We start from the raw sequence: 15132 nt of genomic DNA, 5'->3' as shown, positions 1-15132 counted from the left end.
CATCTCGAAGGCTTCAAGTTTTTTCTCCGTTGCTTCAGTTAGTGTCCAGGATTCAACTCCAGTGTCCATTAAGATCAATAATATAATATAAAATAAATAATATATAAAATAATATATAAAAATATAATATATAAAATATAAATAATATATAAAATACCTAATAAATCGGTAATGCAATTCTTATTTTCATTCAATTCCTTGTTCCTATTGTGCAATTTAATAATATTCATATCAATAAATATTCTACCGAGAAAAAGACGTTGTCACGTAAAATCTTCGCCCGTAAAACCGACTTTACAGGCAACCGATTTTTTTTTTTCGATTATATCGAGTGTTCGGGAAGTATATCTGGCGATATGCCATATTAAAAAAAGTCCAGTATAAATTAAAATTTAATTCAAATAATAATTAAATCCGTAATTACAATAATTTAGTTTTTCTAAAACTCCAACAACAAGCAAATATATACTACATTTATTTAGATTACAACCTAGCAGCAAGCGATTAGTAAAAACAGTGTACAGCCTTTGTTTACATTTTAAAATTCGGAAACATTTTATACACATTAAGGTAATCCATTCAGCAGGTCACTTAAATACCTATCCGGCGTGGTTATAATGTCGAGTAAACCTGGAACAAAAAAAGAATAATTAGAAAATAGGAATCAACAAGATTTATTTTATTATGGTATCCAAACTATTACACATACAAACTAAAACAATAATTTACAGAACACTAAATTAGACCTGTAGTGATCTATGGATGCAAAACCTGATTAAGGACAAAAAAGATAAAAACTCAGAACATTTTGAAGAAGGAATACTGACAGTATTCTGATACAAGAACATTCAAAAGTATTTGGAGAATTCAAAGAAACAATGAAATCAATGAACTTAACGATGAGCATATACCGTTCATTTAAAGGATTTTGTCCTATGAGTAAAATCATCCTCGAGGCACATTTAGAGTTATATATCTGTCAGATACAGGCAAGTTAGGCTGTTAAGCGACGATGGAATGCACTGAGAAACATTATTTTTTCTTTTATTCAGCTTAGAATTAGTTTGAGGCCACCCATTTAGCGTCTAGCATGTTACTTAAAATGTAACCAATGCAAACGAATGATTCAGCGCACTCCAAAATGACAGTTACAGTGGCGTCATGCAGCTTGCTACGCCACGTCGTTAAAAATAGAGCTTGTTCTACTTTTTACCACGTGCTATTTGCATTTTGCATGTGTGTTTGTTAAAAAATGTAAATATGGAAGACAGTTCAGAATTTAATATTCGTTTTGTTTCATAAATTGAGACATTTCCGGGTATCTATGACAACACAAGTCCGGAATTTTTTAATTCTTTAAATACATTAAATCTACTATGCCCTTGCATCTCTTTCCAATAAGGGTGTACCCAATTGTTCATATTGTTGACGTTTAAAAGCGTTAGCATAATTTCATCCTCAGAAGGCGATATTTTGAATTTAGCTAGCCTTTTTAATGTCATGCTACTTTGGTGTGCGCTACCTTCCACGCCAGTGCCATGCTCGTGCTATGCTACTGTTATGTTACATGTCACGCCAGTTTGGTGGGCGCTCTCCCTTAAAGTAATTACTATTTTAATGGGAATAAGCCACAATTGTAGTTTAAAATAAATTTATCGATGTTTCAATTTCCACTTCGGAAATAGTTCAAATTGAATTGAAACGTCAATAAACTTATTCTAAACTACAAGTGTGGCTTATTCCTATTAAAATAGTAATTACTTTATTTTTAAAATAACCTTTTAAGTTACTGGAACCCTGTCAGCTTCTTCGTTTCCCGTTATTCCCACGTTTGAGGGTACCCACAAAAATTGAACTCTTCTTCCATGTTGATGAGCTTGGAGCAGTTGGTATTTTAGTAACTTTTCAAAAGGATGTTTCAAAAATATGTTTTAATAAAAACACGGTATAAAGCGTAGAGCTCAGCTGAATATGTGCTATATTCTAGGGGTAGACGGAAAAGAAGCTTGCTTTCTGAGGAAACGATTGATGCCCCCACGCGGGTGGTCGGGGTACTTTTGTAAGAGAGCTTCGAACTCAAGCCGAATCAGGGAATTTTTTGTACTAGATTTATCGAAATATGTCAGAGATGTATCACAGATTGGAAAATCGATCATCCAAGGCTCAGAGTATTTAATATTCGAGGAGAAAACATCCGGAAAATTAGTGTTTAGATTTTGAAGTATGGATTTAATTCTTTCGTAATATGTTTTTTAGTACAGCGAATATCTTGGAATTTGTTTACATATTTGTTTGTAAAAGTGTTTTGATACATTTGTTTTGAAATATCAAAAGCGACTGAGGAACTGCATGTGATAGAGCGGTGAACATGCGGCGGTGATGTAGAGGTGGTTCTCCTAAAAGAGCATAAATGCTGGGTACAGGGGAAGTTGGAAAAGCCCCTGTGAATAATCTAAGACTTTTATTATAAATAATATCTAATGATTTAAGAACAGATTGGGATAGGGGTTTTATTTTTGTTTTAACCTAAATGGGATGTAATAAACGTAATAAATATTTACCTGCCACATCACAGAATTCTGAAAAGGAAGTACAAGGTAAAAATTCATCTGTATAATCAGCCAAGAGCTTTTCTGAAGATTTCATCAAAGCTTCATCATTGTGGCGAATGTAGTCTGCTAAGTTGGTTGACCATTGTTCGTCTGGACCTCCCACATTCTAAAAAAACAAAAAAAGAAAAACATTTAAGTAATATTCAACTAGTAATATTTAAGTAATATTCACGATATCAACATCAATGGAAACATTTCTTATTTTGTACTTGTGACCGTGGATGGGACGTTGTCTTCCTGACTATTTGCGCCTATTCAGGGCTTTCGTGCTCCTTTGTTCTAAAATCTCAACGTTCTAATGGCTTCCTCCATGTCATCCGTCATAATTTTAAATATATGTCGAATGAAAGACTAAGTTCTACTTGCAGTTTAACTGCGTCTTTTGATCCATACAATACAATGCCAATTTTATGCCAAATATTATCTAGCATGTTAGTTATCTTCACACTATCAAAATATTTCTTGAAGTCGTCTTTTTTTTATTTACTACTAGTAACTTATAATCAACTAAATAAAGATTATTACAGATAAGGACGTCTGACGTGGTGCATTAATAAAATCATCAACATTTGTTTCATTTTTTAATGCGGGAGAGGAAAGTCTTAAGAAAACACTAAAATTTTAAGATTTCTATTAACCCAAAGCTCCATTCATTAAAGAACCTATGGTGAAAAGTACTTCACCATACCACCTTCACTTTCTGATCTTTTCTAAAACTATAAATTTTCTATTTCTCTTTCATCACCCTCACTACTATACCAACCACTAAATATTTCAGGCAAATTCTCGCTAGGAAGGCGTCAAATCAACCAGTATCTTCACTGTGGTCCTCTCACCTAAGCCTATTTCATACTTCCATCTTTCTTTCTCTATCTTTAGTATATAGAATATGCTCAGCAGTATCTGTATAACCCCCTTGTCAATGTACACACAGGTCAGTTTCCTCCTTGCCGATCCGTTTCAGACTAGAAGCAAAACAACCCTACCACGTGAACACCTGTATCGAAAGATGATTTACCTATTTTTATTTAAATTTAAACTGTGCTTTACTAGGTCTGCTGTCACACTATATTCATAATTAGTTCAACTCTTTAGTTTAATTGTTACATTATAATTCGATAAAACTACACGTTAAGGAGATTTATTCTACACAATAAATAAAAAAGTATCAATTATACATTTTTCTTTAGCTTACCTTAAAGAAATGGTTATAGATTCCATCAATAAGTCCAAAGAACAACAAGTACGGTTTATAGATATTGTAATCTTTTACTGATTTGTCTGATACAGTTTTGACAGGTCCGGACGGTTGACAATGTCGCACGTGTGCCAAAACCATTAATCGTCTAAAGTGAGAAAGACGATGTGCTTGCCACTGTTGTCTGGAGTGAAGTAAAATGGACATCGTTATCCAGTATAAAGGACCTTCAGCGTCATACGCTGTTTCTATCCATTTTTCTGGGTTAGTAGCTTCGATGTAAGACATAAGGTTGGCTTCTTCTCTTTTATTCACTCTTGTACTAAAATGAAGACAATATATATATATATATGAAATATTATACAAAATAGACAATCTGTATGTAGTATTAAGAAAAATTATTATAGAAATGATACTTACGTATTTATCACATATAAAGCAACGTGTATCAGATATGGTATTAAATGCATGTTACTTTGTGGTCCACCGCCTCCCGTATCTTCGTGAAAAGATTTTTCTTGTGCAAACCTCAACAGCAAAAGCTTCAAATCGTGAATAGTTGAATTGTGTCCTATATCTCTATGATTCGTGCTTTCCTGCAAGTATGTGTTGTGTCTGGCAAGACAACTGGCAAATGATGATTCGGGTACTTGTGGACCCCATAGCGGCAAAAGTCCGTTGCATTTGGTGTTGGCATTTTGAAGGGCAGCAGATTCCCATTCGTCACGAGCCCTTGCCAACCTAAAAACATAATTTTAATAAAAAACACTTTTATTGTTATAATAAATTAAGCTAAAAACGTATTTTTGACGATAATTTAAAATGCTTGTTATTTGAATATAATCGGAAATGGATGCATGTATACAGTTCTTTAAGAAAACAATTTCAGTGCTCTATTTCTTTCTAAAAAGTTTAGTTAGAAGCGACAAAACAGGAAACGTATTCTTATTTTTAATATGCCATACCCAAATTTGAGCGTAGACAACTGCTCTGCATACTTAAACATAGAGAGAAACTTATAGACGTGACAATTCTGGTAAACGCTTTAAAAAATCAAACTCTGCTTCCTGCGATTTTATATATATTCTGAGCTTAAAGTTATTGGTGATTTTCTCTGTGTGATTACAATAGAAATGACTTCTCAAATAAACCAATTTAAAATATTTTATACAAAGGTGTATAAAATGTTGCAAAAACAAGATGTTGACATTTTGAGAAAATTTGAGACATGTTGAGGAAAAAAACATGTTGACAAAAATAAATTAAATCAAAGTATAAAACATAAACACATCAAGTAAGAAAAAAATGAGCATATCATTTGGAGAATTGAAGCGTGGAACATTAAGAGCATAAATGGCAAAGAAATCTAAGTAGTAGAGGAGTTTGAGACAGCAAAATTAAATAGATATTGACCAAGAAAAAAAAAAGGATAAGGAATAGTAAAAATGGAAAATAATCATACCTTAATATATAGTGGAGTCTCAGAAGACAAAAGAGCAGCCTCAGGTGTAGGTTGTGTAATACATAAAAGACTGGAAACAGATATACTTCTGGAAAGCATGGTCAGAGAGAATATTACTAATTGAACTGAATGATAACTGAGTGTAGCCGTAATATAACTATTATAGTAATATATGGACCAAATGAAGATGATAACGCACAAACCAAAGATAAGTTTTGGAAAGAGTTCACGTTTGCGATAGAAGTCGCAAAAGGAGAAATATACATTGCAGGAGATTTCAACAGCAAGGTGGGAATAAAAGACAAAAATATACAGTAGACATATAGGACTATTTGGAGAAATAACCAGAAATAAAAATGAAAGGAGATTGCTAGAATTTTACACTTTAAACAATATGACAATAACCAATACATTTTTTACAATTATAAATAATCGACGTGGTTCCGCCCGGAATGACCCCTGTGACCGAGGACACCATCAGGCAGGTGTGTAACATAGGTAAAAACACATCTCCTGGCCCTGATGGCATCCACAGAAGATGCCTCAAAAATCTTCCAGAGAATATAATCCCGCTGCTCACCAACATAATCAATGCATGTCTTGCGCTGAGCTACTTTCCAATGTCATGGACGTCATGATTCCCAAACAAGGGAAATCCCCAACCAACCCTGAATCATACAGACCTATTTCACTACTGAGCACAGGATCTTTAAGGAGAGACTCATAGAATTCCTAGACACTCACTTTGCCATTCCAAATTATCAATTGGGATTCAGAGCTGGACATCCCATACAAAATGCATTGGATGAAGCATCAACTTTCATTTCACAATCAATTAACGAAAGAAAACACGTCATAAGCATATTCCTAGACGTCCAGAAAGCATTCGACCAGGTCTGGCACACAGACCTGATCGAAAAACTCCACCTTGCTGGACTGCCCACAACTTTCGTTAAACTAATAAATTCCTATCTCTCCAATCTGGATCAAGGTTGACAACATTTTATCCTCACCATTCACTCCACAAGCTGTAGTACCCCGGGGCTCAATTCTTGCTACACTACTAAACACAGTCTACAACAGTGACATCCCCCTCTCTCAGTATAGATCGGAAACCCTACTGCTGTATGCTGATGACACTGCGCTCCTCACGTCAGGCCCACATAAGAGTGCGTGGACAAATGTCTGTATTCGAAAGAGCTCAAAACTACCTAGACCGAGTCGCCTCCAAAATCCAATTAATTCTATTTAAATCTCCCCACTGCTCTGATGTCCAGGGCCAAACAACCCTGCTAGGAGAAGACATTTTCAGAAACTCGGTTTCCTATTTGGGAGTTCATTTTTAGTAGGACTCTCAACTGGAAAACCGATATACAAAACACCCTAGACAGGATAAGAAAAAGGACTAAACTCGAATAATCGAATACAAGACATGCGTCTACGCGTCACTTAACACCCGCCAAATGAACACCATCATGACCACTGAAAGAAAAATTCTAAGATTCTGCATGAGGAAGCGCAGAGACTATCCGTCAGCACTCATACATCAAGTAGCCAACGTAATATCAATCAAGGACAGAATCCTGATCCTCAGCAGGAGGTATATCCTTCGCACTATAGCAGGCTCGAACAACCGAGCCAAACAAATACTGGAAACTCCTTGCAGTCACCGAAGGCAAATGCTCACCAGGGTTCCTAAAACAAAAGTTCCATTCCTTCCAGCAAAACTTCTACATAACACTGGAAACGAACTTCCTGATGAGAATTTTGATATATTAGAATCAATCCCCATAAAATATAGCAGCTAACAACTGCAAGCCAAAAATGCTAATTAAGAGCCGTTCCTAGTATGGCTGGTAACACCTTGAAGTACCTCCCTTTGGCCTGTTTCGCTTACCAATAATTCCTCTTGTGCGCTCCTTATCACAATACGCCACCTTCTGAACCCCAGCTTTCTAGCACTCCACCACTACAACTCCACACACATATCACCGTTACATTTACCACACCCCCTCGCTCCACAGAAAAAAAGGAGCACCCCCTTCCTTGAAGAGGCAGAAGCCTAAACAAGGTAAAAACATGGAATCTGGAATCATCATCCTCCCGGAAGACTGATACCATTTTGATTCCATAAAACTTTCACATTTGGCTGAATACAATCCTGGCAACTATCAGATTTGTCTAGAATTGCATGTAATTGTTTGCATGACCAAACCACAACTATATGTCACAAGTAAAAGAAGGCTTTGGTCATAGACGTAATATATTAACATAGACTGGGCAATATATAAAGCAAAATGTAGACAATCTTTTTTCTAGTTGCTTATGTCTGTCTTACATCAATCAAGTATAGCAGAGTCTCTTTTTGGCGTCTTTGGGGTGAGAGACAGTGGCGACTTTAAATGCCCTAGATAGAGACATATCGAACAACCGCAAAAGATGCCGTCACTGCTCGTTGCTTATATGCTCATTCTAGTTTAATATATTACGCCGATGCGATGGCTTTGGTAGGGAGTGTGTATAGTTAGGGGTGAACGGCATGTTGCCATTCAGGAAGTTGGAGTTTTTAATGTTGGATCTATAAAAATTTGGACCGGAATTAATTTAGATAGTCCCATGTCGCTAGAGAAAGAATTTCTACAGGTATGCCAAATATGTAATTGAGCGGCTAATACTGAGTTCCCATTGAACATTTTTGTCCTAATATATGCATATTAAAATTGCTTGAATTTGTTTACTTATTTTGCGGAGAACTGTATTTATAACAAATCATCGATAAATATTTAAAAGTAAAATAGATAAAAAACTTGTTTTAAGATCTAAATTCAAGAAGAACGATTAATACTAAATTATATTTAAAATAGACCAAAACTTACCTCACTGCACTCATGTGACAATCGATATGAACGATGTTGAAGTGGCTGACAGTAGTGTATCCAACAGTTTTTCTTGGTTTGCCTTCGAATTCTTCTACGTTACACCTTTTCGTAAACGTGTACAGTCCCAAAACTTTGGTTGGTTGATATTTGTATCCTTCACGACATATGCAACACACCAATCCGGATTCTTCACCCAATTCTTCAATTTGTTGGAGTATGTTAGACTTTGCAGTGACTTGACCTGATAAGTAAAACACGTATAAACAGATAAATATATAAATAATCACTCTTCTTCATTATTTAAAATCTGGGTCGAAAGAACGAAAAGTCTTTACAACAGCTATGTTTTCCTTTCCTGATAGTACAGATATGATGTCAAAATAAGACTTAACTTTGGCCGCATCGTATTTGATATCTGCCGTGTAGTTGAAAAACAAGTCTAGAAGAATAAATTCCAAAACACTGCTTCTAAACCCCGAAAACAATATACCATTATAATTATACAGTAGTACCTCGATATAAGAGCGCCCTAATATACGAGTATTTTGAGATACGAGCTGAGGAGCGAGCGATATTTTTCTTTGAGATGAGAGCAAGATTTGAGATATGAGGAATCGGTTTTTATTCAAATTCATCTCTTATTTGACTACTTCTAATTTGCTTTGTAAATAAAAGGTAGTTTTACTGGTAATAGATCTTTACGGCCTCGTCATAACGATCATTTTACGGGTCTGTATGTCACTATTACTTGGACCGACAAATTAAATGATCATTGGAAGTTAAATCCGACAAAAATTCGAATTCTAATACTAACCATATTGCACTCTCGATGTCGGTGTAATTTACACTGTGTAAATTTTTACTAGAGACAGTTTATTGATTTCATATTTTATAGACGGCACTTTGACATTTATGTTTATAGTACCAATCTACAGCAGATCAGCAATTTGTAAAGAAATCAGGTAGCTCCAACAACCTTGTCTGTCTGCTTTGCTTGTTTCCCTCATTTTCGAAGTATTGTTGATAAGTTGGGTTCGCGTTTTGTGCTTTTTGTACATTACAATATTACAATTATTTTTACAACCTGGGTTCGAAGAAGATGATATCTATTGAACTAAAACGTGAAATCATTGAAAAACATGAGCAAGGTGTACGAGTAACGGACTTATCGTGGAAGTACGGGCGTACCACATCAATGATATGTACTGTACTTAAACGGAAGGAGGTGATAAATGGTATAATGCCAGCTAAAGGCGTTACATTACGTTAAATAATTTCTAAGCTCCGGACTTCTCTCCATGAAAAGATGGAGAACTACTAATGGTGTGGGGACAGAGAAGCAGCTTCAAGGAGGAACCTTAACACAAAGCGCCATATGTGAGAAGATTTGCTGAAGCAGATCGATTTAAAGCCAGTAGGGGCTGGTTTGACAACTTTAGAAAAAGGACCGGCATTCACCCCGTCGTCAGGCATGGTGAGGCAGCAAGTTCGGATGTGAAAGCAGCTGAGGTTTACATCAAAACGTTTTCCGAACTGATAGAAGCCAAAAGATACATCCCCCAGCAAGTATTCAACTGTGACGAGGCAGAATTTACATAACAGCAGAGGAGAAGTCGATGCCAGGTCACAAACCTATGAAAGATAGATTAACTCTACTACTTTGCGCCAATGCGAGTGGCGACTGTAAAATCAAACCTATTCTAGTGTACCATTCAGAAAATCCCAGAGCCTTTAAGTCACATAAAGTTTTTAAAAGAAAAACTGCCAGTTATGTGGAGGGCAAATCCAAAGGCGTGGGTCGCCAGGAAATTCTTTGTGGAGTGGATAAACGTGGTGTTTGTCTCTTCTGTTAAAAAATATATACAGCAAAACAAGCTACCCATGCAAATTCTTCTTGTCCTAGATAATATCCCTTCTCACCCACCAAATCTCGAAGATGATTTATTCTAAGAGTTCAAGTTTATAAAGATTCTCTACCTACCAGCCAATACCACTCCTATCTTGCAGCTCATGGATCAGCAAGTGATTTCTAATTTTAAGAAGTTTTATACCAAGCACATTTTTTGGTGTTACTTTGAGGTGACGGAGAACACAAACCTTACCCTTCGAGAGTTCTGGAAGGACCACTTTAACATAGTAATATGCCTAAGAATTATTGAGCAGGTCTGGCTAGGTGTTACAACAAGGACCTTAACCTCTGCATGGAAGAAGCTGTGGCCTGAGGCTGTAGATGAAAGGGCCTGCGAAGGACTGGAACCCGAAGTGTCAGTGGTAAATGAGATTGTTTCTCTTGGAAAATCCATGGGTCTGGAGGTGGATGAAAGAGATGTGAAGGAACTTGTCGAGGAACAGTCTCAGGAGTTGACAACCGAGGAGTTAGACGATTATATTCGCAGCAGCATACGGTGGTTCAACGAAAAATTAGTTTTGAAGAGGAACCAGAATTGGAAGACGTTGTCTCTACAAGAGATATATAGGAGATCCTGGGAATGTAGGAGAAAGTTGCTGAGTTCCTGGATAAAAATCACAACGAAAAAGTTACAACTGGTCGTGCATCGGTGTTGTTCAACAAAACTTGCCTAATACATTTCCGCAATATTCTGAAAGGGAGGAAGAAACATAACTCCTTAGACAGATTTTTTAAACGATCTGCAGATGAAAATGAGCAAAGTGTGGCGAAAAAAGTGAAGGCCACTGACGAAAATTAATCGCTTCTTTAAGCACTTCATTTTTTGTTACTTATAAATAAATGTTTGTTCTTTTAAATACATTTGTCTTATTTAAAAACACTTAACAAAAACAACTAACGTGTTTTTTGGGGACTGAACGGATTAATGACATTTCAGTTAATTTTAATGGGGAAAATTGCTTTGAAATTCGTGCAATTTGAATTACACTCTTATGTCGAGGTACCATTGTAGTTTGTTTTTAGTATACTGTTTTTATTCTCTTTGTTAATATTGCTCTTTTTATTAAGAAGATATAACCCGAAACAATGAATCATGCTATTGAACTTGTTAATTACCTTTATCGTTGGTTCTCATTCCCAGCTGACCAAGTTGCTTTTCCCTCATCGCCATGGCGAGACGTTTCTTCTCAGATCTTGTAAAATCTCTAACGGCATCAATCTGCTTTGCGACGTCTGGATTCGTGCAGAGTGCTTCTAATAAGTTTTCAGCTAAAGATCCGACGTGTTCATCTGAAGAGACCTGTTCCAGACGATGAATAATCGGAATAGTTTCGGCAGCAGCTATTGCTAACTGCGTCTTTTCGTGACTATGTGCCAATCCAGTTAAAAATCTCAAAATGTATTTCAAAGCGGGTTTGGATATGAAATCTTTCAACTCGTCGCTGTCTACCCTTAATAAAGTCGGTTTAACACAAGGTGCGTGCATAGTTATATATTCTAAGGCATTTTTGACTATTTCTAAAGCGATTATGTAATCCTTTAAAGTGCTGCCAATCGCATTCTTCTCGATGCTGTTGGTTAAAACGCAGAACATCTCCAGTTTCTGTTGATCGTCTGAGTTATGTTCAATGTCATATTTGTTGAAATCCAGGACGGAACTGAAACAATAATAAAATTCAAATTAATAAAATTATTTGCCAATGAAAATTGGCGAAATATAATAAACTCTTGGAATAGAGTACACTTGGCTTTCAATCAGTTGTATAACCAATTAATCTCCACCCCCTTTTCATCTACTAGAATATTCACACGTATCCTATTAAATGTTATACAGTCCCTATTATTCTGCCAAATCACGAGGTATTCTTGGATATGTATATATACGCTTACCTGAAATGATCGAGTAAAATCTTCATTTTCTCTTTGTTGCCGTAAACCAAAGCGGCTAATACTCTGGTTAAATGGACTAGAACGGAACTGTTCTTCACTACCTGCTGATTAGTACACGACAGTAAAGATTTGACGTATTCGGCACTACCTAGAGTTTGTGAGAACTCTGTGAAGTTTTCTTCGGATTCACTTGTTGCTTTCGACAAGATCGTTTCCATAATCTGAAAAATACGAAATTATAAACATGTATACCAACATTATGAACACGAACAACTTTCAATACCAGACATTACATTTTTAAAGTATGACGATCCATGACATACAAATTGTCATCATACGCTGCAAATCTAAATGTTTCCCCTTTCTAATGTCTCAAATGTGGCCAAGAATAAGACACAGTTTTATTCTGACAACGTAGAAGAAGACGCACCATACGAATGGAGTTGGTATATTTGTAACATAAGAGTTCACAAAATATGTTAAAAATTGTATACCTGCTAGGGACAGAATTGTAGTAATCCAGTCAAATAGTAGAACATTGAATGTCAATATTAACATGTTATGTCAAGTATACGCCCCTCCTGTAGAAAGGAAATATGACAATGAAATAGGAACTTGCTTCTGGACAATGGACTACCGAAGCTCTGACGTCACAATGGGCGGTTTTTAAAAACCTTTCCAAACAAGTCTGTTTTACGTGTATTTCTCGCATAAGAAGTTGAAAATATTGGTTTTTTTTAATTGTTTGGAGAATAAATAAGGACTTTTGGTTATGAACATTCATTCTGTGTGATTGGTATTACTTGTTATTCGTGAATTTGTGAAGTAAGATTATCAAAGTATTAAGATATTTACTCGCAAAGTTATGTGTGTTTTGTTTAAAACTTTCTTTATTTCAAGGTATTTTGTTGTTGTTTTTATCAGGGTTATTTCAAAATTAATTAATAAATCATTGAATTTATTTACGAAGTTGAAAAATATTTAAATCAATGTTTTATTCTTTTTTAGGTGCAAGTAATTTTATCCCATAAAAAGGATAAAGATATTCGATTTGTAATTAATAAGAATTGTTATTTTATTATTACATCCATCTATTTAATAAAATGGTTATGTGCTTTGCTCCAAGCTGTAAACATTGCAGTGAATAAAAAACATGCAAGTATTTTGTATTCCCTTCTAAAATTTCAGAGAGACGGAAGTGGATACATCAAATGAGGTAAAAGTAGTTGTTAGTTTGATTTAATATTGCTTATATTTCAGATATTCTGTGATTGTCTTTTCAGATTTTCACACACTGTAAATATATTATTTCTAATTCTTTTCTATTCTAGTATTTTCTCCGAGCCGCTATAAAAACCAGTCTGGGTTCCCGTTCATTCGAGGCAATTCAGATCAACACCGCTGCGAGCCACGATGAGACCGGTCTTCCCCCATGTTCGAGCCAATTCATGTCTGCTTCGAGGGAATTCCAGAACTAACGGCATTTTATATTTAAAGAGGGAACTTTGCTGAGAACAGTTAGTCGAAAATAAATTGTTGTATCGAATAAGTTGTAAAATAAATTAATATAAATTATTGTGTTTTTAGTGAATTAGAATAAGTGTAGAAGACTGTAATAAATTAGAATAAGTGGAAATAAAGATTAAATAAACTAAGAGTTAGAACATTTTAATAATAAATAAAGACGATAAATCAGATTTAATAAAAATATTACAGTATATTTCATGATTTTTAAAGATAATTTAAAATGTAATTGTGCTATTTGTATGTTAGGCTAAAATTATTGCCTTATATTATAATAACTCTGATAAAAACAAGAACAAAATACCTTGAAATAAAAAAAAAAATTAAAGTTTTAATCAAACATAATATAACCTTAAAATATGAACTTTGACAGTAAATATCTTAATACCTTGATATTCTTACTTCACAAATTCACGCACAACAAATCCAATCGCACAGAATGAATGAATAATTAAACAATTAAAAATATCAATATTTTCAACTTTTAATGACAGAAATACACGTAAAACAGATTTACTTGGAAAGGTTTTTTAAGCCCCGCCCATTGGGACGTCAGACTTGGTAGTCCATTAAAACCGACACTCAAAGGCTTAAAAGAAAACGAAGTAACAATATATTCATGTTGTTTTTAACAAGACAATTGGACAAGGTCGAAAATCTGACCTGGTAGGCGAATATGGACCAAGAGAGAGCAAGGAATAATGCGATAGATTATACCAGTTCAGCCAAGAACACATTACAATCACAAATACCTGGTTTACACCACATAAGAGAAGACTGTATACATGGAAGCGACCAGGAGATAATCCACTTCACCTAATCAGAACACAGATTATACTTCAGTAAACAAAAGGATATCAATATATCCTGGAGCAGATATTGGTTCAGACAACAACTCTCGAATACCACTTTGGTTTAGAAGGCCGTATACTGGCCGCTGGGCTACGGCCGCCAAAACAGAACGTAATTATAATATACAACACTACAAGTACTGAATGCTTAACCTAAAAATATATACTTACATCTAATAGCTGTTCGGTAACGCCAGTTTGACTAGAATCTTTATCGCTGTCTAAACAAAGTTGCAACGTGCGTAAAAATACTTCCATGGACTTCAACTCCGGCTTTATTAAAACCTCTTGACAACGAGTAACTTTCACACATAACCTAAATAATTTTAATAACACTTGTAACAACGGTCTAGCTCTGGTGACGCTCGGTATCGCTCCCAATCTAGTTACCATAACCTGAAAAAGACATTTCTACATAAACAAAAATATTTATAAATGTAAAATATATGACATTCAACTTTATAATTATTCCATGAGTAAACCTCTACATTAATACTAACACGGTTACTGCCGATTTCAGGGCTTGCCATGTGAGCCAATCCTGATCACATTTTAGTGACGTGTTTAACTGGCGTATTATACTAAAAAATGGATAAGCTTAGATGAAGTGCTTAACTTGGGCGGTTACTGTACCGCGATACAAATTATACGTCAAATTAGATAAAAGTGTAAAATATACAAAAAGAGTGTATTAGACTGGCTAATGACTGACTATGGTATAATTTCACTATTTGAGAGAGTGATTCATTGTTTAAAGGCCCAGAAATGCGGAAAGCCATTTGGAAATCCAGTGACGTACACTTACTT

The 15132-nt window shown here is 35.2% G+C and overlaps 1 protein-coding gene across 1 annotated transcript in view; it reads right to left on the bottom strand.

The window, feature by feature from the left end:
* Positions 1-379: 379 nt before the first annotated feature.
* Positions 380-15132, bottom strand: part of poe (E3 ubiquitin-protein ligase-like protein poe) — a 103524-nt gene continuing 88771 nt past the window's right edge. Inside the window, exons 39-46 of the mRNA XM_072530367.1 lie at positions 14497-14721; positions 11951-12171; positions 11177-11718; positions 8149-8392; positions 4231-4551; positions 3808-4132; positions 2562-2718; positions 380-630 (exon numbers count right to left, since the gene is read on the bottom strand). Of these exons, the coding sequence (XP_072386468.1) occupies positions 566-630; positions 2562-2718; positions 3808-4132; positions 4231-4551; positions 8149-8392; positions 11177-11718; positions 11951-12171; positions 14497-14721 (2100 nt within the window). The 3' untranslated portion in view covers positions 380-565. The remainder of the gene's footprint in view (positions 631-2561; positions 2719-3807; positions 4133-4230; positions 4552-8148; positions 8393-11176; positions 11719-11950; positions 12172-14496; positions 14722-15132) is intronic.

Source organism: Diabrotica undecimpunctata, chromosome 4 (genome assembly GCF_040954645.1).
Source record: "Diabrotica undecimpunctata isolate CICGRU chromosome 4, icDiaUnde3, whole genome shotgun sequence".
Lineage (NCBI taxonomy): Eukaryota > Metazoa > Arthropoda > Insecta > Coleoptera > Chrysomelidae > Diabrotica > Diabrotica undecimpunctata.
Note: the sequence above shows the minus strand (reverse complement) of the source record. Positions and strands in the feature narration are given on the sequence as shown.